Below are 23,728 nucleotides of genomic sequence, written 5' to 3' on the forward strand. Positions count from 1 at the left end.
TTCGCAAATTGCGGGCATTTTTCTCTGTCACTCTAATTACGCCTTCATTGGAGTAAAAGAGAAAGATCCCCGCAATTTGCGAATTTCGGTATTCGCGGTAGCCCCTCTGTTCCACCCAAAGAGAATTAAATCACTACGTTATATTCCACCTGTCCAATTTTTGTCTCATTAAGCAAAATGGAGACGCAAATACACACAGTCTTTTCTGTCAAAATCTCTGCCGAGTTAGCTTGATCTGACTTGCTAGCTCGTTCCAGCAGCGTCCCTAAGCGCTTTGTAATGTTAACAGCCCATCTATCGGAACCTCTACGAACCCTAGACTAGATGGCTTGTCAATAGAACGATTATCAATACTACTTCAATACGCGTCAAATAAGGGTACAAATGTAGTTCCCCATACAGTTCATAGGTGGCGCTGTCATCAAATATCTTATTTCTAAAAGCTTTATTGTTCAGATAAGAAGGCGCATCGATAACGCTACGTCTCTCATCGTCTTGTTATTTGATTGTCGACTACTCCGCGGGTGGTGATCTTGGTGATAAATAGTGACATTTTTGGTTCCTTTTATGTAGGTAAGTGAGTGTTACAAATAAGAATAACTTTTTCAAGATAAAATAACGTTGCTTGGATTCATTTATTCTGCAAATATTATCCATTTAAAACATCTTTAACCTCCATCTCTGTCACTGTCACTACAAATACTACAATACAGTCGGAGATAGACGTACTTCTCTGTTCGCAGTACTCAGTAGCCCCATAGAATGACCAATATAACATGACCTCCGATTGTGCATAGTTGCTCAGCATCGGCAGCGGCACTCTGTAGTCAAATTTTAACTACTCCGAGGTTATGAGTGAGTGCGTAGAATTATCTGTGAATAACTAATAAAGGTTTGACCAGGTGGCTGGGTGGCATGCGCTCTCGTAATCATAATAAGTTTCATTGTTCAACGAATCTATAGTTATCAGACATCGTAAATTTTTCAAAATTTTTGGTGCAGCGGAGTGGTGTTAACGGTACCTATTGGTATAGATAATTCCAACTGAAATGGTAAATTAAGGTTAATATTAACGTAATTAACGCTAATTCATCATTAGAGTTGGAATTGTTTATACCAATTCCGTTAACACTACACCGAAAATGCTGTAAAATTTACGATGTTTGATAGTTATAAACCGGTGGGCCTACCGGCAGCATCGATAAAATGTCTATTCTTTGTCTCTCATGCATAATCTAGTGTTAGTTGTGGATCCAGAGCTTGAGGACATATCAGAATTTTCCTTATACGTTCATATATAATATAATAATACCTAATATTTGTTTGCTAATAAAATATTCTCTCGAGCTTGGAGTGTTAAAGCGAGTTCGTACCCAGCATAAGTTGATCTCACTATCCGAAACAAGTATGCGTAATCGAAGTACAGACTTATACTGGTTGCTCGAGGTATTGGTTGACGAAATATTATTTGAACCGATCGTTCGAACAACTTGTCATGTCGAATCGGTGCAAATTATATTTCGTCGCCATTAGGTACCTATTCATGTAAACAATGTGAGTTGCCTCGTGAGTGTCGGCGATAACGATAAACAATCTCTTGCTACTGCATGCAAACTGTGTTTAGACTAAGTACATATTAGTAATCAGATTAGCTAGTAAACAAAATGTTTTAGCTACTCAGCTATTCTAACTTAACAAATCAAGACATTGAAACTAACGGTAAGTACCTATATTTGTGTGTAAACAATACCGGTAGTCCGGTATTCAATCCCTGCTAAGAAGGGAATACTTTACGATAAGGTTTTTTGCAGTTAACAGATACCTACGTTTGAAGAAAATGATAGTAGACAATGTGGTGGTTGGCGAGCCTGCAATGGAGTTGCCAGGACACCTCTCCTTCGCGCAGTACGTGATAGATAAGCTTAGAGAGCACTGCGAGGCTGGGGATGGCGTTGCTTTGGTAAATATCTAACCTAGGCAGTGGAGTAGCGTGAACTAATCTAGCCGTGGGCGAAGTCGCATCTGCGAGGCCCTTTTCTTTCACTGTGCCCGGAAGGGGCCTCGCGCGGGGCCTTCTTGGGAGCTACGCCACTGCCTAATAGGTGCTATATTTGTGCTTGGTAGCTTATATCTCTAATTCTTCTTCTTCCCTCTGCAATGTGCAACTTAAGGTGAGGTGGGCCGAGGCGTTACGAATTCTGCCGACTTTTTCAGGTAAACGGAGAAACTGGCGAAGAGGTAACGTTTCAACAAATTTTGAATGATGTGGTGAGAATCGCCACAGGGCTTAAGAAGTTTGGAGTGAAGCGTAGCGACGTGGTCGGCCTGTGCAGCGAGAGCAGGATAGAATATATCTCAACCGCCATAGCAGTCATGTGCTGCGGAGCCACTGTTACAGCTGTCAACTTGCAGTACCAACCTGGTGAGTCACCATCAGGTCACCACCACGAGCTAAATAAAAGTTAGATCAAGCATGGATCAAGCTATATAAGTTGGCAACGATAGCACAGACTGTGCAAGTGTTATTATAAACGTCAAACTTCTATGAAATTATGACGTATAAATAAGACTTTCACAGTCTAATGCTATGAAAAATCGCTGCCAACTTAGCTTGGTCTAACTCTAGTACTCATTCCGTTCTGGTAAATAATGGCGAATAACTTGTATTGCTTGTGCCCGAATTTATATCGAGAAATCTTATCCAATTTGGCCCACTCATTTGAACTTTACGTCAGTCGGCGCACTAAGTATCAGCAAATTGCATAGTTTTTTGTGTGTTTACGAGCAATTTAAGTTTTACGTGCTTTCTTTACGATGTGTCGTTTCGCACACAATTTGTTTGCTTATCTATTCCTCGTAACTCTCGTAAGACTACGAGAAAAACCTGCGGCTCAATTCTTAGTTAAATACAAGTTACTTATCTCAAATCGCAAATAAAATACAAACGAAAAACTCTACCGACGTCCGATAATATAGTGTATTGTCACAGGTGTATTACGAATACGAAAAAACTTTGTAGCGCTTAATTTTAAGTATCGATTGAAAAATTTAATCAATCCTATTAAATTTTTCAATAGAAATTTCTTAAAAATCTAATATCTCGTATCTCGTTAATTCGTATTCCAAAAGACGCTCTTTGTCTAAGGACTAAAAACTGAATTATAATTACAAATACTCACTTAAAATTTACAGAGGAAATGTCGCACGTGCTGAACATTGCGAAGCCAAATATCATTATCGGATCGTCATCAGCTCTAAAAATAAATCTCAACACTTTCAAAAAACTACCATTTGTAAAGAAGATAGTGCAGTTTGACGGTACACCTCTAGAGCCTGGTATTGTCCTGTTGAGTAGTTTAATGAGCGAAGACGTGAATGTGGAAGAGTATTCCCCGGAAGATGTCCAGGGGTGGTCAGACGTGTTGGTGATCTTATACTCGTCGGGCACGACGGGCTTGCCGAAAGGAGTCATGCTCACACACTTCAACATACTGTACAGCGCAATATATTACAGGTATATATACACGGTGTAACATGAGTAAACCGAATAATTTTAACAGTATATTCCTGATCATATTTAGAGACAAAAATGTCCTATAAACTTTTTTGAAATTCGCCTAGATTCAGAGATATTATTAATTTAAAAAAAACTACTTTTTATTGTTACATAGTGTAAAAGGCCTTTTTGCTGGTGATGTTGCTGCTATGGGACGTAGTCTAAATATCCTTATTGATAGATGTCAAAAAGTGACAAGTAACACTTTGCAAAAAGTAGGTTATACGAAAAAAAAATGTAAAAATCAATTTTAAGTGACAAGTTTACCAATAAAATTTATTTTTTATGTACAAATACATTCAAAAAACTGAAAAAACAAAATAAAAAAAAAATTTTTTTTTGGCGAAATTGACCTAAACTCATATTACATTTTTTACTTCTTTTGACCTCAGAAATGCGTGGTTAAAATTATTCGGTTTGCTCATGTTACACCGTGTATAGGTACCTAATTGAAGAATCGTTTCTGCTTTCGTTCGAATTGTTTGCTATCTTAAACTATAATCTTTAAGATATTCCATTTACTACACAGTCCTCTAAAGCGGCCTCATCACGCGCGAAGCCTTGAACGAGAAGACGCCACATCACGCCCTGATTATGTCGCTATATTCAAACTAGCTGTTGCCCGCGACTTCGTCCGCGTGGACTCTTATCTTGAACATTTTACATCTTGAGTACTGTCAGCAGCAGAAGTTGCTAAGCGGTCGAGGTGTTCAAAATTACCTTGACGCGCTCTTATTCTCTTAACAATAAAGTCACGTCAAGATCATTTTGAACACTTCGCCCGCTTAGCAACTATTGCTGCTGACTGTACCTATAATTTTCATCGATGCAAACTTTATAATATAAACTTTTAATATAATGTTAATGCCGTTTTACGAAGTTTGAAGTTCCTAGCTTGAAAGCTTGCAAAAAAATTACTTTTTTTGTAATCAGCTTTTACGCCTTTCTAAGAAGTTTCAAAGCATTTGTAATGGATTCAAACTTTCAACCCCTTTTTAACCCTTAGGGGATGAATTTTCAAAAACACTGAAATTAGTTTTCTTGTATTTTAAATTAAAACCTTTTTGCAAAGTTTCAAGTTCCTAGCTTAAAATAAAATTTGCACCCCAAGACGAACTTTCATCCCCTTTTTAACCCCCTTAGGGGTTGAATTTGCAAAAACGTTGCAGTTACTTTTTTTTGTAATCAGCTATTACGCCTTTCTAAGAAGTTTCAAAGCATTTGTGATGGATTCAAACTTTCAACCCCTTTTTATCCCTGTTAGGGGATGAATTTTACAAAACGCTGAAATTACTTTTCCTGTCTTCTAATAATATTCCCAAATACAAAGATTCAAGTCCCGCATTCGAAAAATTTTTTGATATCCATACAAAATTTCAACCCCTTTTTCACCACCTTAGGGGATGAATTTTCAAAAACGCTGAAATTAGTTTTCTTGTATTTTAATAATATATCTTTTTACGAAGTTTCAAACTCCTAGCTTAAAATAAAACTTGAACCCCATACAAACTTTCATCCCCTTTTTAACCCCCTTAGGGGTTGAATTTCTCAAAATCGCTTCTTATCTCTTGTACACTTTATAAATGTAATCTAGTGTGCAAATTTCAACTTTCTATCTTTTGTAGTTTCGGCTCTGCGTTGATGAATCAGTCAGTCAGGACACTTGCATTTATATATATAGATTATGTGTCATAGATATTTGCGAGATCCCATGCATACAAAGTCTCGTGGGGAGATTAGCAGGGCGTAATCTACATAAAAGCAATTTGTTTCCATTCATGCAGTTTCCAGTAACATGACCTGAAGGGTTGTAATTATTAAAAAAAACCTATGCACCAAGTTCTGCTAACAAAATTATTTATATATATATACATTCTCTCATCTTTCACTATCCTTTTAATTACTTACTTTATGCTTTCAGTAACAGCAAAGTCGATGATGAGGCCTACAAACGACTGCTGACAGTGGTTCCGTGGTATCACGGCTACGGACTCTTAACCACAATCAATTACATGGCCGTTAAAAAGAAGCTGGTTTTCTTTTCGGGATTCAATGCGGAAAAATATTTAGGAGCTATTCAAAAGTACAAGGTAACATACCATGTACATAAATTTTAATTCACATTCGCGTAAAATTTTGTTCGAGGAGGATGAGGAAACTTTGGTTTAAGGAGCGCTCGTGAGACGGCATCCTTGAAACAATTTACCATCATGAGCGTAAATATGTCCCAAAGCTCTTAAAGATCGTATATAATATATTTCCAGATACAAGTTCTACTAACAGTGCCACCAATTGTTCTCTGGCTGGCGAAGTCGCCAGTTGTGGAGAAGTATGACCTGTCATCAGTTAGCGTGGTGTGGTGCGCTGCTGCCCCTCTTAGCAAGGAGATTATTCAGGGAGCCCTGAAACGGTGAGCTATGGGTACCTATATCGATTCACAGAACCGAGAACATCATAAACCAAAATTTCGTAATGTGCCTCCTTTACCGACCTTGCAATAAAGATACAAATACGAAGAGTGGTTCGTGGTAGGTCCTTTGTTTGAATCGACTGCAAGATGGATGGGTCTCCCCAGATATATCGACGCGGAATCGGCAAAGGCCGATAGGGAAAAGCTTTATGACTGCGCAATTTAAGAGCGGAAAAGTCGTCTCTTATTGCGCAGACATAAAGCTTTTTCTTATCGGCTTTGGCCAATTGAGCCTTGATATATCTGAAGAGACCCTAAGTCTAATGTAATTTAACCGCAAGTGTACAATAAGAGATTAGACAAATACTTTGCAAAGTGGTTGTTAGTATGTCAGGTTTAAGAATCTTTATTTCTCAAGAAGATATAACAAAACTTCACTTAAATGAGAAATTACTAAATTATTATTACTATATTTGAAAGATTGGCAACGCGCATGCGACACCCCTGGAGTTGCGGGCGCCAATAAAGTACGGCAGACGAGTATGTAGTATGTAGTTGAAAATATCACCACTGATGTTTATAGTGTCAGAGTTTGCTAATACACACACTACGTGCCAACATAAACGTAAGTTTCATACAACTTCAACTGACTACACATGATAATGATAACTTGTCTGCGTGGTTAATGTTATCCATTTATAAACAATAGTAAATGCACTATATAATTGATAGAAATTGAAAATTGACGGTCAAGATAAAGCTAAACAATTGAATTAAAAATAACGTCATAGGTAATAAATAATTTAGTTGCTTATTAGATTACCGAATTGCACCGGAATATTTCAAGTGTACGGCATGACGGAAACGTCATTAGCGGCAACGCGGGATGATATGGACGCGGCCACTCAGCGGGTCGGCAGCGGCGGCCGCCCGCTTCCGGGCGTCAGGACCAAGGTAATTAATCCTAGGCCCTGTACTCCCGCTCATTTGGCGAGTAGACTTTGTGGGAGAACCAGTGTCACGTGACCTCGAGGTCTTTTGTTATGGTTGTAAGGAATTCGTGCGACGAACTGTGTTATGTTTTCGCCATCAGTAGGTAGGTAGCCTAAATGTTTAATAATGATCGGCTCGTTGAATGAAGCATGCATGTAAGTCTAACATGTTCTGGCTGTTCACTGCAAAAATTAAATCTAAAATAACTACATGCCAGAGAGCATGGAGAGAAGCTTGCTAAACATAAAAAGAGTTCAAAAATACCATATATAAATATAAGAGCTGATGTAATAAAAGTAATATACGCTCTCAAGCACGAAAAGACACGAAAATGGAGATGGGCTGGACAGTAAAATTTTACTAATTTAGAAATGTCTACAGGTGGTGGATATAGAAACTCGTCAAAAGCTTGGCCCCAACCAGCAAGGCGAAGTATGCATCAAAGGGCCCATCGTAATGAAGGGATACGCGGGCAACGAAGCCGCCACGCGCGAAGTCATGGACGAGGAGGGGTATCTGAAGACAGGAGATATCGGCTATTACGACGAACATGGCTTCTTGTTCATAGTCGACAGATTGAAGGAGATTATCAAATACAAAGGGTTCCAGGTGAACATTTAATTGTACCTAAATTGAAAGTTTTTTTAAACGTTCTAGGTAGTCACACTTCGAAGAAAAACAAAGATTTAGGAACTAGGATCCTCTAAGGTTAGAAGTTAGTAAATTAAGTTATTTATTTGATGATCATGATCAATAGTACCTACGTATAACAACAAGTGAAATAATGTTCTTATCTTGTAATTTTATTACCGACAACTGTTGCCCTCCGAATAGCGGTATCTCAAAAACAAATGACGTCGAAAATTGAATTTTCAGATAAAACATATAAGGTAACTGTAACTATTAATAATAGTTCAGTAGGCAAGTTAATACTTCTGTTGATTATTGGTGTTTCAGGTGCCACCAGCCGAAGTAGAGCGCGTAATACTGCAACACACAGGCGTAGCGGAGTGCGGCGTCGTGGGGGCCCCGGACATGGCCGCCGGCGAGCTGCCCTTCGCTTTCGTAGTCGCCAGGCCGGGGGCCACAGTCACGGAAGCTGAGCTGTTGGAGTTCACAGCTAGCCGGGTAACACTAACACTCAAATGTAGTAACTTTATTTTATCCTATATCCTATTAGTTATACAGCCCCAATAATATGTTACTCTTCGAAGGCCGCAAAAATATCGGACATGATCTTATTTGTAGAGCCATAAGAACATATTTTTGCGGCCTTCGAATCGAAGAGTAATATATTATTGCGGTTGACTGTACATACTATAAATAGTAAACATTTTCATAATCAGCTGGTAACCAAATGTAATGTTTTTATTTATTTTCAGCTATCTCCAGCCAAACGTCTTCACGGTGTTATATTCGTGAACGAGATCCCAAAGAACCCATCCGGGAAAATACTTCGCCGCGTACTAAAGCAGAAGCTGAAAGAGATGCGCGCGAGCAAACTGTAGATTTGTAATTTTTTTTTTTGATATTTTTATACAAATGCTTTTATTGTTTATTAGTAATTTAAAAAAATACAACAAATTACTGTAATTTACTTTTTTTCCTATGTCTCATTCCTTTTACTATTAAATCCTAATCCTTTTATTACGAAAAATAATGAAACTTTCTAAGTAGGTATTAAATATTGTCTTTTGGCGTCAATTTTGTAGCTAGGTAAGTACTAAGATTAGTAAGATTACTACAATTCCACGTTTATGTAAGTAACAAGGTACATATATAATACCTATTATAATAGAGATAGGGATTCGACATGGTATATGATAACTTAATAGCCATTAGAAGTCCCACGGCGACGGTTGCCCTCTGTCCACCAGTTGAGCATGATTGATTGTCTACATACAGGGCACCTATTCTAGCTTTATTTAATATTGTAAATAAAGCTAGAATAGGTGTAATAATAAATTGAATTCAGAACAAATGCACATGTTAATTTTAAGCTCGCTGTAAAATCGGCGCTTAGAACAGCAGCTTCTTTTTACTATACCTAATAAACTGAATGGAAAACACCTAATATAGACGTAAATATTAGTCTCATTTACTTCTCGGATACTGTATTAACTAATATAAATAAGTACAGTTTACCAATTGACTCAACGTATTGATTGGTACCTATTAAGATATGTATAACAATATCTTCACAAAGAAAAAGCTCTCGTCCTTTGTAGAACTTACTAGCGATTCGTCCATTAAAAGTTCGACGTAAGTCAAAATAGTTTTGTGATATATCTTAGTTCAAAGTAAGTATAGGAATGCCGGTAATGTTAGGTACACATGCAAGATATGGATAAGTAAATTGGTCCGTTGTTTATTCGTTATCTACTTAAGGACTACTGCTGGACTCTCCAAAAAGGAATGTTTTGTTTTCAAAGCGTCGTATTCGTCAAATCGCGATCAGCCGATAAAGCAAGCAAATGCCGAAAGTTTCTTTCAGCGAAAATTTTTGTCGAACCGTTGCTGTGATGCGCGAAATTGAGAATAAACGCCCTGTCCGCTTAGAGCGGTCGACGTGTCCCTACAATATCGCGAACCGATCCAATTATCCCTAATGGACAACTCCGGGGTTCACATCACACAAGGGACGGGACCGTATTACAATATAAGTATTCAAAATTAATAGTCACTTAAACGCAGTATAGTCAGTTAGCTGATGAAATGGGATCTAAAGTGAAAACAACTCTAATCCGACCGACTAATGTGCGAATTGGACTTGCGCCCCTGATTCCGAACTTCAAGCTCACGCTTGGCCAAGTTTGATTATTTTCTAAGTATATCATACTTAAGAAGTTTGAGGCTTTTATCTTTACCGTTATAAAAAAAATAACAATTCTACCTACGGTTATTGTATTGTATGGCTATGAATGAATAAAACCTGCCCAAATGTAGGTAACTTAGGCCCACTTGCACCATCCCATTAACCCGGGGTTAAGCGGTTAAACCGTTAACTTAGTGTCAAATTGTACTGGTAACCATGGCATGGCAACTCCAGCTTTAACCGGTTAATCCCGGGTTAGTGGGATGGTGCAAGTGGCCCTTAGAAGAAGAAGAAATTGTAAAAATAACAAAAAAAATATCCTTCACTGTGATTTACCTAATAAATGCGTGACGTAGAATTTGTTTTGATTCCAAAACTTCAGTAGTTAGGTCACGTAACACATTGAAATGAACAGGTATGAGATTAATCCTATTTGTATAAGCCTTAGTTCAACATCCAATTTGTATTTTGCCCAATGACATTAACGTGGGTTCTGTGTTAACAACGTAAGTGGGTTATGAGGCGCGCTGCTATTATCTTTGCTTTGCTAACTCATCTCCACTGGCGAACTAGCATAAGTGGAACCTCTAGATCTTTAACAACCATGTGTAAATAAGATCACGCTTATACTGGTTCCATTGGGGGTATGTGCTGAGTAGTGAAGTATGGGAATAAGAGGCCAGCGCGAGGAAGTCTTACACGTAATCGTCTGTTAAACCAAGCTTTTGGGGAATTAATCCCTTTAGTCAAGGGCGCTACTTATTTCGCAAAATTAGGTTGGATGTTGCAGTGCTATGATTATCCACTAAGATCTGATTTCACCAAACCGGAGTAGGAGAGCTGGTAGACATTTTAGAGTAGGTATTTGAGGCAAGCTGAAAGTTTGTCTCTTACGTCTCCAATCCTGGGGGCTACCCCCCAGCCAGGTCAATAGTACTGAGTTGGCGTATACCTAATAGAAGAAGTATGAGACAACTTTTCAGCTTGCCTCAAATACTACCTTAAACTGTCTATAATTAGCTCTCGGATCACCAGTAGAAGTGTCTGTCACAAAGTCTACTAGAATTTAATTTCCGTAGGTGGTATACCTTGTCAGTAACAATCAATATGCAAGTCGCTAGAGCCCTTATACCTACTATACCTATACTATTGTCACTGCGAGAAGATACGAAATGTTACTGAAATTAAATTCTTTGACCGTATGCGCTTAGGGGCCTTAGGGTGTACTTTTCAATAAAAAGAGAGTTGTTTGGAAAAATGGCTCAACCGATCATTATCAAAATAATTTTGATTTTTCTTACACAATGTGGTACATTATACTCGTACATATTAAATTATGGCGTGATTGGCGTGACCACAAAAATACTTTTTATACTTTAACTTCTAAAATAAGTACGAGTGACGGACGGACGGACAGACGAAACTATATAAGGGGATCGTGTTGCTTGGCTACGTTTGGCTACGGAACCTTAAACGTTTGAGAAAATCGATCGCATACCCAGATTAACGCTTAGACACTGAGAAAAGGGGGATTCTTAGGAGAATTCGTCTATGTTCATTTTAACTTCGACATAGAGACACGAAGAAAACCTGTGCTACAAGGGTACCGAAATCAACGTAACCAATCGTATCTTGAAACTCGAGTTGAATACAAGTTAAATTGTTACTCATTCCTATCCTATCCTATTCTCCGAAATTATAAGTACAAACTTGCTATTTTTATCGGCTATGAATGAATTCGTCAATTCGCCTGTAGGCACGTCGTACACGTATAGCGAGTATCGGTGACGCGTCGAACATTCGTAAATCCGTGACGCGTGTAGTTGATCGGCTTAGAGCGGGAACAGCAGTCGCTGGACGGGAGCCACTCTCGCCGCGTTCCCGACCGCGAACACCCGCACACTCTCGTCGTATACAAATATAGTTCTTATTACAAAAAATGTAGAGGTGATGTCGGTGTGCGCTCAGGGGGACGAGGAAAGCGCGTCGGAGGAGCCCGGCGCGCCGCTCCGGGAGGCGTACGAGCCGAAGTCCGTGAGCAAGGTGGTGCGCGTGCTGACGGTGCTGGCGTACCTGCTGTCGGTATCGCTGGCGGCTATTCTGCTGTCTGTGTACTACGTGTGCGTGTGGAAGAGCCCGGAACTGCCGCCTCTGAATGGCACTGGCGAGGGCGAGCTGGCCGCACAGCGCGCTGGAGCGGACCTCGGCGGTGCAACAAACCAGCCGTTCCACAATGTCGATGGTAACTCCTTAAGTGTCTTAGTTTTAACTTGAAATCTTAAGTATCTTAACGAAGTATTTTTTTTTTAATTTGGCTGCAATGGCAGCACACCAAAAAAGTATTATGGAGGGAAAAGTAGCAAAAGTTCTATTATAAACTGTCTAAAAATGAGGCAAGTCGGTGGATATCGAGTTTTATAGACGCCCTCCACTGATACCTATAGTTACTACACGCAATTAAGGGTAAAAAATTGGGTTTAGTTCAATACCGATTATTATTTAATAATCCGAATATAATTATTATTTAATAATATGCCGAATTTGTCAAAAAATAGGAGCAAACAATTAAGATAACGTAATGATTGGTGTACCTGCAGTGTATATACACTGGACATGTATAAATAGCAACATATACAGGGTGCTTCCTGTAACGAGAGCAATAAAATAAACTAAAGGCTGTACTCCTCAAACTGACCAACATTTGTTCAGCAACTTTTAAAAATTATGAATCCTTTAGACTTCCTCTTTTTCATACAAAATAAATATTGCCATCAATGTACGCTGACATCAGTGTGTTTGACGTTACTTGTCACGCTTTTAACATAACAAAATTTGCAATACATTGCGTCTTAGAATAAACTTTAAAGTGTAATAAAAATCAAACCATGAGTTATTTTCAAAAGTTGCTGAACAAATGTTGGTCAGTTTGAGGAGTACAGCCTACAGTTTAATTTATTGCTCCTGTTACAGAAAACACATTGTATACCTTTGTTACCATGGGACAAAGGTTGTGTTGCAATATTATGTATTTGGTTACTTTGGCTGCGACTATTTATTTGATGCTAACTTTACGTACGCAATGCTTAGCACGTGACTTTTACTTACCTACTCATTTTCCTTGCGGAAAACGGATTCCATGTGATAAAGTTTCAGTCGAAATAAGATAATTCGATTCGAAGACTCATAGTAGGTATATTGAATTCGAACGAAACGGTATTGAACTTAGCAAGTTGACGCATCAATATTTATTTGCTTTAAAACTCTCATGGTGTTAAAAATATAGGATGCGCTGAAAATTATATTTAGGTACGATGGTGGATGGCTAATGAACGATTCACTAAGTCTTGGCGCCGTGTTATTTATAGATTTTATGAGCAATTAAAGAAGTATGAAGTGCTAAAGAAAAATGGGTACTTGCAGAAAATCCCACGCACGACTAGGAAAAAAGAAAGACATCCGGAGGTTAGTAGGCAACCAGCCTTTTTGCCGTATGTGAAAGGGATAACGGACAAAGTTGGATCAGTACTGAAGAAATTCTCCATTAAGACTGTATACACGCCGTTATCTAAAGTAGCAAGTCTTTTACGCAGCCCAAAGGATGTCATTCCGTACCAGAATCCGGGTGTCTACAAGATAGAATGCAGTTGTGGAAGTGCGTACATTGGCCAAACAAAGCGCAGTATTCAAGAGAGGGTAAAGGAACACATAGCAGCTGTTAAAAATCGCCATGTAAACAAATCCGCAATAGCTGAGCACTTGCTGACAACAGGAACGAATCACTGGATTGAGCTACATAAACCCAAAGTCCTCTCCAACGAGCGACACTATTATCCGCGGATCGTGAGAGAGGCGATTGAAATCAAAAAACACCCTAAAAATTTCAATCGAGAGGACGGTTACAAATTATCGTCTACTTGGGGACCAGTGATTCAAATGTTGAAACCAGCAGATATATCTTCGGACCAGTGTACGGATACTGTGAGTGTTGTGTGTCGTGCCGTGGACAATAAACATTAAACTTTAACGGGTAGCTGCAATTTCTTTGTCTACCCCGAACATTTTTATAAACTAATTTCGGGTAGTTTAGTGTTGTTTTATTAATATCTCCGTTGACATTTGTTGGGACGTCAGTCTTTCCGTGACCACAGCTGATGCAACTCAGCTGAAACGTCGGAATTAAAGGTAAAAACAATGAAATTATATCGCGGTAGACCCGTTTGTGTAATTGAATATAATTACTAAGAAATTTTAAATTAAATCGATTGAAACTATAGTAGTGGACCCTATAATGGACGTGGAACCAGTAATGGGACAAAAAAACATAATTCCTCTAAAATAAGTATCTAAAAGTAGTTTATAAACACTGTCTGTATATTATCATAAATAAGAGTCCTAGAGCTGTTTCAGTTTGAAGTTTTATTAAATTTGGTTGTTTTTTAAGAAATTGGCGTCAACCTAAAAGTTGATGTCGTGTCACTGAAAAAAAATACCACTACGAATTCTTAACAACTTCGCTAAAAGAGGTGAGTTAATTTATTAAATTTTAATTAATTAATACTTGATGAAAACTAGAATGTGTTTTGTTAATTGCATTTACCATGAGATTTAAGGTATACAACACACTATGTTGTGACTCCACAGATGTAAAAAAATAGTGGTATTTGGCCCAATCCCATTATAGGAGCTGTAAAACTGCGTACCTCCTATGATGGGACAAAGGACAGAATGATGCTTGCTATGCCATAATTTCATGTTTAAACAATACAGAAATAAAATGTAGTTAAGAAATATGTCAATCAGGAGGTATTCTCGGACTTCGGATAAATTAATATCGTTTTTCCAAACTTTTAACTTGCCCTGTTAGTTAGTGTGGGCTATTATATAATCTGTGGTGTGGGTCCAATCTTGGTAGCTGAATTTGAGCCACTTTTCGATTTCCGATTCAGTTGAAATTTTGTGTAAGTACGTAATTAAGTATGCAAATCGGATGATAATGCAATATTATGATAACATGGACCTGATCTGATGATGGAGACAGGAGGTGGCCGTGGGAACTTTATCGCATTAAACCCTAACTAATTGTGTTAGGGTATATTAGAATTGTCTCGATGGATCTAATACAATAATAATTGGCTGTGGAAAGAAAAATACATTCAGCGATAAAAGCGTATACCAAAAATTGTTTTATTTTGCCGTAATTTATTCCCCATTTCAATATTTTATACTCATAGAGCAATGTCCATTATAGGGGGCCCATTACTGGATCCACGTCCATTACCGGGGGCCCATTACTGGAACTTTGGTGTCCATGACTGGGGAAAAAAAACATAGTTTTAATTTGTTAAATATGTGGAAACTAATTGCAGTATCTTTGATACAACACGCCTAAAACATGAAAGACGGATAGGACTTTCATCTTTTAACACGCTAAGCGGTAGACCAATTACATGTATAAGGGAAATATCATAAATACTCCAAATTTCCTCTTAAATGTCCCATGACTGGTGCTGTTACTATATACAGTTTTTAGAAACACCCATCAGCCAATACCTATTGGGTAAAATTGCGTATATAAATAACTAAGAGGATTTTGATGTCCGCTCAATTTTTATATCTAATCACATTTGACCCTTCCTATGGGACAATGCACGACACAAATACGATCCAGCAACACGACTCCCTCGAGATAACTAAAAAAAAACATAGGTACAAATATAACCAACAAGATGAATGCAATTTATTTGCTATATACACGATGTAACATGAGTAAAACGAATAATTTTAACAGCGTATTCCTGATCATATTTAGAGACAAAACCCAACTAGCAAAAAAGTCTCAGATTGCGCACTTTATAAGAGTAGTGAGCTTATAGCGCTCTTATTTTTGTTTTGAACTTGTCATCGCTCTTATATTAGTCTTAGACAAGCTAATACGCACTTTAGTAAGTTTAGTCTTATTACCTAGTCTTATATATGTATATTAGAGCATTTTATAATACCATTATAAGCCTCTCGCTCTTACAATAACATTTACTAAGTCTCATTGAACTTGAGAGTACCTGGTCTTATATCCACATTCTCTAAGTTCATTTGATCTTATAATAGACTTTCTAAATGCTATTATAAGAATGTAAGACTAATATCAACATGGCATAATACTATTATGAGCCTCTCGCTCTTACAATAACATTTACTAAGTCTCATTGAACTTGAGAGTACTTGGTCTTATATCCACATTCTCTAAGTTCATTTGATCTTATATTAGACTTTCTAAATGCTATTATAAGAATGTAAGGCTAATATCAACATAGCATAATACTATTATAAGCCTCTTGCTCTTACAACAACATTTACGAAGTCTCATTGAACTTGAGAGTACGTGGTCTTATATCCACATTCTCTAAGTTCATTTGAACTTATATTAGACTTTATAAATGCTATTATAAGAATGTAAGACTAATATCAACATAGCATAATACTATTATAAGCCTCTTGCTCTTACAACAACATTTACGAAGTCTCATTGAACTTGAGAGTACCTGGTCTTATATCCACATTCTCTTAGTTCATTTGATCTTATATTAGACTTTCTAAATGCTATTATAAGAATGTAAGACTAATATCAACATAGCATAATACTATTATAAGCCTCTTGCTCTTACAACAACATTTACGAAGTCTCATTGAACTTGAGAGTACCTGGTCTTATATCCTCATTCTCTTAGTTCATTTGATTTTATATTAGATTTCTAAATGCTATTGTAAGAATGTAAGACTAATATTAACATAGCATAAGAACACTGTAAGTACGTACTTTTCTGATCTTACTAAAGCTATAATAAGATCAACAGCAGCACTTTAGTAAGATATTAGAGTGATATAAGATCAAGACACTTATATCACAATAGAGAAGATCAATATCAGATGGTTTGATCTTAAATCGTTTTTGGGAACACTATTGTTAGTATAAGTAATTCAACATGGCCACATCATTTGTATTCAGAATGCTTAAAATACTCTAATAGTGCGCTTGAAAAATGCACCTACATCAATGGCTGACTATCAATACAAAATAAAGAAATAAAATAATTATAATAATATTCAAATACCATATTTGAGTAGGCGCATAAAGTTTGAAGTGTAAAACAGGGTCTACTTTACAATAAATAATATTTTCCCATGTGAATACTTACCCTGAAACATAAACAGACGATGATAAACAGCACGTTATTATATTTAAACATAATTCATAAAAAGTATGATAAACACTTACACTAATATGTTTTTGTCACGTTGCAGTTAATTTCACCCGTATATTTATACTTCACAAATAGAATGTTTCAAACCAAAATAAGCTTATTTAGGCTTACAAGATTCTAACGTTCGACCAATATAAGCCTATGTAGGCTTACAAGATACTTACGTTCGACCAATATAAGCCTATGTAGTATGTAGGCTTACAAGATACTTACGTTCGACCAATATAAGCCTATGTAGTATGTAGGCTTACAAGATACTTACGTTCGACCAATATAAGCCTATGTAGGCTTACAAGATACTTACGTAAAAGCGATATTAGCCTAAAGCAGCTTAATATAGTTTTGAAAAAGATTACTGTGAATGCAAACAACATTCAATTAGACTGATATTAGAACGATATTAAAATAAATACGCTTATGCTTTGTGCCCAAACCCGGGCTTATACGATGATATAAAATCAATATAAGAGCGACAAAATTGTAGTCTAGAGACTGTTGTTAGCGTGATTTTGCTAGTTGGGAAATGTCCTATAAACTTTTTTTTTAAAACGCCTAGTTTCAGAGATAGTATTAATTTAAAAATAAACAAGTTTATGTAACTTACATAATGTAAAAGGCTTTTTTGATGGTAATTTTGCTGCTATGGGACGTAGTCTAAATATCCTTATTGATAGATGTCAAAAAGTGACAAGTAACACTTTACAAAAAGAAGGTTTCACGAAGAAACAAACGTAAAAATCAATTTTACGTAACGAGTTTACCAATAAAATTTATTTTTTATGTACAAATACATTCAAAAAATTGAAAAAAAAAACAAAACAAAAAACAATTTTTTTTTGGCGAAATTGACCTAAACTTATATTACATTTTTTCCTTCTTTTGACCTCAGAAATGCGTGGTTAAAATTATTCGGTTTCCTCATGTTACACCGTGTATAAGTTCATACTATTGCATTTATTTTTCCATGCTAGTAAGTTTCTTTTAATACGTGACCGAGCAGTATATGACTACCACCAGTACCACCACAGTAAATTAATGCCTTCGAGTTTTAAAGACAGATATAGAAGAAATTCGAAGCCCGAAGTCGTGACCATTCGTTTCATTCTATTATACTTTCATTTTATTTTACAAAAAATGTGAATTAAATCTAAGTAGGGTAAAGGCACCAGTAGTCAGCCTTATAACGACTTTTTTAAGTTTGAACGTTCGGCATTTCTACAGGATTAGTCGGATAATTAAACAAATGACATAGTTAGATCAATTGTTTATCATAATTTTAAAACAAAATATTTAAAAAAATAACAATCCTCTTTATAATATCTCTAATTAAGTTTAAACAAAAAGTGGCACTTTTCTCCAGTAGTCAGCCTCCAAAATCCAGTAAGCAGCCTCTGTGTACCCAGTACTCAGCCTTTATAATATTCATAATAATTTGATCAAAATCACTTATATTTATATCATAACCAACAATATGATTATCATTATTTTTTCTTATAAGTACATACAATTCTTATGACACGAAATTTGTTAGTTAAGTACTACGTACTTAACAAAAAAGTTGTCAAGCGGACCCCAGGCTCCCATGAGCCGTGGCAAAAATGCCGGGATATCGCGAGGAAGAAGAAGGTAGGTACCTATTCGGTAAAAAATAATGAAACGATTCTATGCAGATTTAATTATCATTAATAAACAAAGTCATATACCAGTAAAAAGCAAAATGATAGTTATGTATAGTTAACGTCATAAATATGTATACACTTATAAACCTTATTTCAATGAGATAGGGTTTAAAAATGAGGACATATTTTATTTTTGGCGGCGACGTACCAACGTAAAAGGCTGAGTATTGGATCCGCGAAGTGAAGTAAAGAAGTTCCAGTGGTCAGCCGCATTATAACGTAATTTCAAATGCGGCTGACTACTGGATTTTACTTAAAATTGACTAGGGCATGCCTAACTAAATTTGCAAATGTAAATTTAACGGTCCTAACGGTCGCATTGGCTCGAAAATAATAAAATAAACGAATAACCCAAAGCTCAGCCGTGGGGGGCTGAACACTGGATTTTCTGGAAAAAAGTGTTATCCAGTGGCCAGCCCCCTCAATTTATAAGTGAAATATTGATATTTTCATCAAAACATGATCCAATTTAATAGATAAACTAATAAACAAACCAATTATTAACAAGAATAATAACTTATAACATTAAAACATAGTTTTTCTTGCCTGTTAAGAGAACACCACGTGCAGTAAAAAATATGGCGGACATGTCACTTTTGCACTCTTCGACAAACAGCACCTGTATGAACGAGTATATTTCTTCCCCCCGTTCCCTCAGCGCACCTGTCATGTGATGTATTAACCAATAAGGAATCAAAGCTCCTATTTGAGTACTCGCGATTTGTTTAAACTAATATACCAGATATTTATGACCAATAAACGACTCAAAAGGCTGACCACTGGTCCCTGGCTGGCCACTGGTGCTGTTACCCTACCAAGAACAGCCCTAAGGCCCCATGAGACTGGAAATTTCCTGTAATAAATAAAATATTGTCGGACTGACACCGAGTTTATTTGCCAAAACCGAAACTTTCGAAGGTTCGGTTTTGACTCAGTTTTGGCCGAAACCGGGACTTTTATACCTATAATATACGTATTAAAAACATTGATATAAATGGCGGCCTTAATTTTTAGAGGGCAAGTGTAAGTGGAGTAGGAGAGAGCAAGTGGCATAAAAAGCCGGCAAAATGCGCTTCGGATCTGGCCTATTATAATTTATCAAGACTACCTATAAATAGAATAACAACTAGCCGAATGCGATCCGAAAGTACCTACAATGGTTGTAATTGTTGTAAGTTTCGGCATGGCCGAAAGGTTCGGTAATTTTTTGGCCGATAGAGAACCTTTGGCCGAAACATGATGTTTATGCCGAAACCAAAACCTAAATTTCGGTCGGACACTAAAAGAGAAGTTTAATATAATAATCGACCGTTGTAATGTTATGCAAACATGTCAAAAAGTTCGCCTGGGAAGGCCCGTCGCGAGGGGTTTCTGTAATCCAATTAGCCGTTTAACCCAATTAGGATTGTTCATTTTTTTTCAAATGTTCTATTTCGAAAACCATTTCGAGATATAAGGTTTTTAAACAGTTTCCGACATTTGCTGCGATATAATAATTGAGGATTGAAGATATTTCAACAAATATCCTTATGACCTTAGTTTGACCTTCTCCTGGGCTGAATGTAAAGTCATTGCATAATAAAAGTTATCGAACCATAGTAAATAAATCCGTCACTCACGTATTGTCAAAGTTATCATTGTCATCGATTGTCATAACAAAATTTTTCAGTTAAACCGCTGCGCTTGTTTGTTACAATTTGATTTATAATTAATACCTAAACAGTAGATTTCATTGCTTAATAATATATCAAAAACCTTGTTCCTATGTGTGGGAATGATTCACAAAAATAATAGTTCGAATCCACGAAGACCTACGACGTGAAAGATGGTGCCGTGAATTAAACTTGGAATACCTACCTACTTCACGTGTTACACACAGTATTGCTGTGAGAATCACGTCGATGTAAGTATAAAATTAATATTAATTTACTACAATTAAATATTTAAAGCTCTAGCTCACTTTATTGGTAGGGTCGTGGTATCTATTTATTTTCTGTGGTAATGTAGCCAGAGTATCTAAAGGCAAACCGTTAAACAGAGATGGTGCCTACTAGAAAGAAGGAATATACAATACATAGCCATACTTAAAATTCAGCCTGAAACAGCTTTAAAAAGATATAATTTTTAATTTCCAGGTACATGTTGCAGTTCAAGCTGCTGATATCATGGTGGACAAGACTTAATAAAGAGTTGTGAATAATAAAACATGTTTTTGTTTACCTACTTTTTTATTAATTTGGGAAATATGTTATATATGTTTCCAAAAAAAAAAAGTAACTTTACATTAAATGTATGTTTATCATGTTCTGCACGAGCATCTGACAATGATGGCTTCTTGTTGACCATCCAGAAGAGAAGTGTATAGTTTGTTATTTACTCTGTTCCCAGGCATTATTTACGGTCGTAAAGTATTACGACGATTAATAATTAATATGACGTTCGTTTCAATACAAAACGCTCAACTTTGTTCTGGGCCCAAGTGCAGTTACATATCTCACAGCTGTATCTAAATAGGAATCACGATGACCTGAAATAATAGGATATAATTAGCAAAATTGGCATGTTCCTAATATAGTAGTATAAGTATGTAGTACAATATCCAAACAATGGTGACAAGCCGGTAGAAAGCACCCACTGGGTGCTAAGCTACCTTTAGCAAATGGACGCTTGTAACGATTTTATGAATCCAATCTTCTTACAAATCGAATCAGTTAAAATATATATGATGTAGGTAACTTACATTTGTATTTTTGCTCCCTTGATTTCAGCCAAGTTATGGTTGGAGTTGGATGCTATGTGGATACATACTCCAATAAAACTAAGTTATATTATATAACTTAGGCAGATTTCTAGAATCAGCTTTCTCAAATTTATAGCGTAGGTATTTTGAAATTAATGATTCAAAATAAACGAGTTTTCCATTCCAGACGATTGTTATTTATAGAAACACGTGACACTGACATTGTCGACAGGTGACATTACAATCAATTGACAATGACAACTATTTTTTTAATGCTTGTTGTTGCTTGTGCATTATCCTAATCAGCCGACGACATGTAATTTACGAGAAGTGGTATCTCATATTTTCAATAAATTATAAATATTCAACCGAGCCACGAATTACTAAATCATTCAAATTGGTATCTTAAATTAACCTATATTTTCAGAAAATAAAATAAAAATGGGGGTCTAAAAAAAATGAACAATCCTAATTGCGCCCTCGCCTCCCAATATACTGTTTCAGTTAGCGCGGCGAGTTAAGTATAAGGCCGATCATTTAAGTACACATTGTGGTCGAATACTCGCCTTAACTAAGGATCGATCAAGCTATTTAAGACTAGTAAACAGTATTATATCGTTAGAATAACAAGGGTTTTTTGAAATGTATAAGGTATTTATTAATCGTCAAGGGACAGCAGGTACTACGCTAAACGCGTGTCTTTAGTAGTCTAAGTAAAATAAATACGATAAGTATGTTTTACCCTACTCAACTATTCCGTTTGTCCAACTAGATACTTATTACTATCAGGTAACGAGATTACCTACTCGTTGAGGAAACTAAAATCATTACTTACATTCCTGAATTGGCGTATTAAGACTTTCTTTCGTCCTTCTGCCTTTTCTATTAATAGTATGCCTTAAAGGACCATATAAGATCAAGGGGAATAAATATATAATCAATTAATCACACTGTAAATAAGGTTTTATTTTTAAAGGAAATGTTCCAAAGTTATCCCCCAGGCTAACTTAAGGCTTTGGTTTAATTTGATTTTGTCATGTAGTTAGTCATGCAACCATGGAGCGCAGATATTGATAACCGATTGACTGGCGAAATATGAATTTCCATTTCCATCTTGCGCGCCAAACAAACTAAAGTAGGTAACCGATAGGTACAAATAAGTTAAACAACATGGTTTAATTCTTCAAAAACATTTCAGCTTCGCGTGCTAAATTTTGCAAGCTCATATTGTTCGTATGGGATAAAATTATAGAAATAGAAATAGAAAATATTTATTTGGCGTAAAATAACATACATTTGGTAGGTACAACATAAAGATTATAAAAGAAACATACACCAAATAGGATGCCGCTCAGCATATGCAGTGTATGTAAGATACTGCGCTGGTTTTCAGGGCACCCAAAATTAAAAACTAAAACTTAAAACTAATAAACAGGAACAGAACACGTGTAAGAAAGAAAGAGAGAGCGAGAGAGAGAGAGAGAGAGATCACAAATATTTCTTATAGTTCACGAATATGCAAGTATACCTATATCTCTTTTGGAATTTATGTCCGCTAAGTTAAAAACTTTGTTGGGTTGCGAGTAAATACTTTTTTAGGTTTTGCTTAAAAATTGTCATGCAAGTGAAAACATCAATAAAATCGGAATACATCCCTAGATTTTCTGTATGTTACAACAAACGGGCATGTTATTCCGCTAAATTATCTTTATGAACGCGCAACAAGTGTACGCCGCCACGCGACTAAATGCTGTCATTCACAACCCTAATCGAGCATATCGCTTCAGTAAACCAGTAATAAGTGTGTTCTTTGATTGCCTATGGATTGTTACTGTTCTTGTGGTCAAGTTATACTAAGTACGAGCTGCAGTCGAGGCAAAGTTTTGTGAATTAAGTAACAATATACACGCTTTTATGAGCATGCTGTGAACCGGGTAGCTCGTCTCAGTAGTGTTTAATTGAAACATGACGCTGAGGCTTTATTTAATAAAAGTATTAACTTTAACACATGATAAAAGATAAACGCTTACGTAGCGCTAAGCAATTAACAAACCGGATTAATGTCAATAGGATAGGGTCTAGTTTCCGTCCATAATAATAATTAATGATTCCGTAATAATAAATCGCGCCTGCGCTGATTCCTGGAATTAGGTTGCCGATTCCTTTAGGATGCAACAGGGAAAATGCAAACCCGAAGAGAATTAACAACATAGTGTCAATCTCAACTTAACTTCAACGCTAGGTTGAAGAAGAAGAAGTTTCAATCTCAACTTCCT

At 36.5% G+C, this 23,728-nt stretch overlaps 2 protein-coding genes across 3 annotated transcripts in view; both read left to right on the plus strand.

Moving 5' to 3' along the window:
* Nucleotides 1-1,805: 1,805 nt before the first annotated feature.
* Nucleotides 1,806-8,528, plus strand: LOC134673657 (uncharacterized). 2 transcript variants are annotated; one of them, XM_063531665.1, is made up of 9 exons: nucleotides 1,806-1,960; nucleotides 2,215-2,422; nucleotides 3,193-3,514; nucleotides 5,478-5,646; nucleotides 5,821-5,966; nucleotides 6,785-6,920; nucleotides 7,341-7,568; nucleotides 7,917-8,087; nucleotides 8,342-8,528. In XM_063531665.1, the coding sequence occupies exons 1-9, from the start codon at nucleotides 1,838-1,840 to the stop codon at nucleotides 8,465-8,467; spliced, it is 1,629 nt and encodes a 542-aa protein (XP_063387735.1). In that variant the 5' UTR covers nucleotides 1,806-1,837; the 3' UTR covers nucleotides 8,468-8,528. The 2 variants fall into 2 exon arrangements, with proteins under 2 accessions (XP_063387735.1, XP_063387736.1); XM_063531666.1 differs by having other exon boundaries at nucleotides 5,484-5,646.
* A 3,035-nt stretch (nucleotides 8,529-11,563) lies between these two features.
* LOC134673298 (uncharacterized) overlaps nucleotides 11,564-23,728 on the plus strand; it is a 33,232-nt gene continuing 21,067 nt past the window's right edge. Inside the window, exon 1 of the mRNA XM_063531260.1 lies at nucleotides 11,564-12,016. Within this exon, the coding sequence (XP_063387330.1) occupies nucleotides 11,725-12,016 (292 nt within the window). The 5' untranslated portion in view covers nucleotides 11,564-11,724. The remainder of the gene's footprint in view (nucleotides 12,017-23,728) is intronic.

Source organism: Cydia fagiglandana, chromosome 18 (genome assembly GCF_963556715.1).
Source record: "Cydia fagiglandana chromosome 18, ilCydFagi1.1, whole genome shotgun sequence".
Lineage (NCBI taxonomy): Eukaryota > Metazoa > Arthropoda > Insecta > Lepidoptera > Tortricidae > Cydia > Cydia fagiglandana.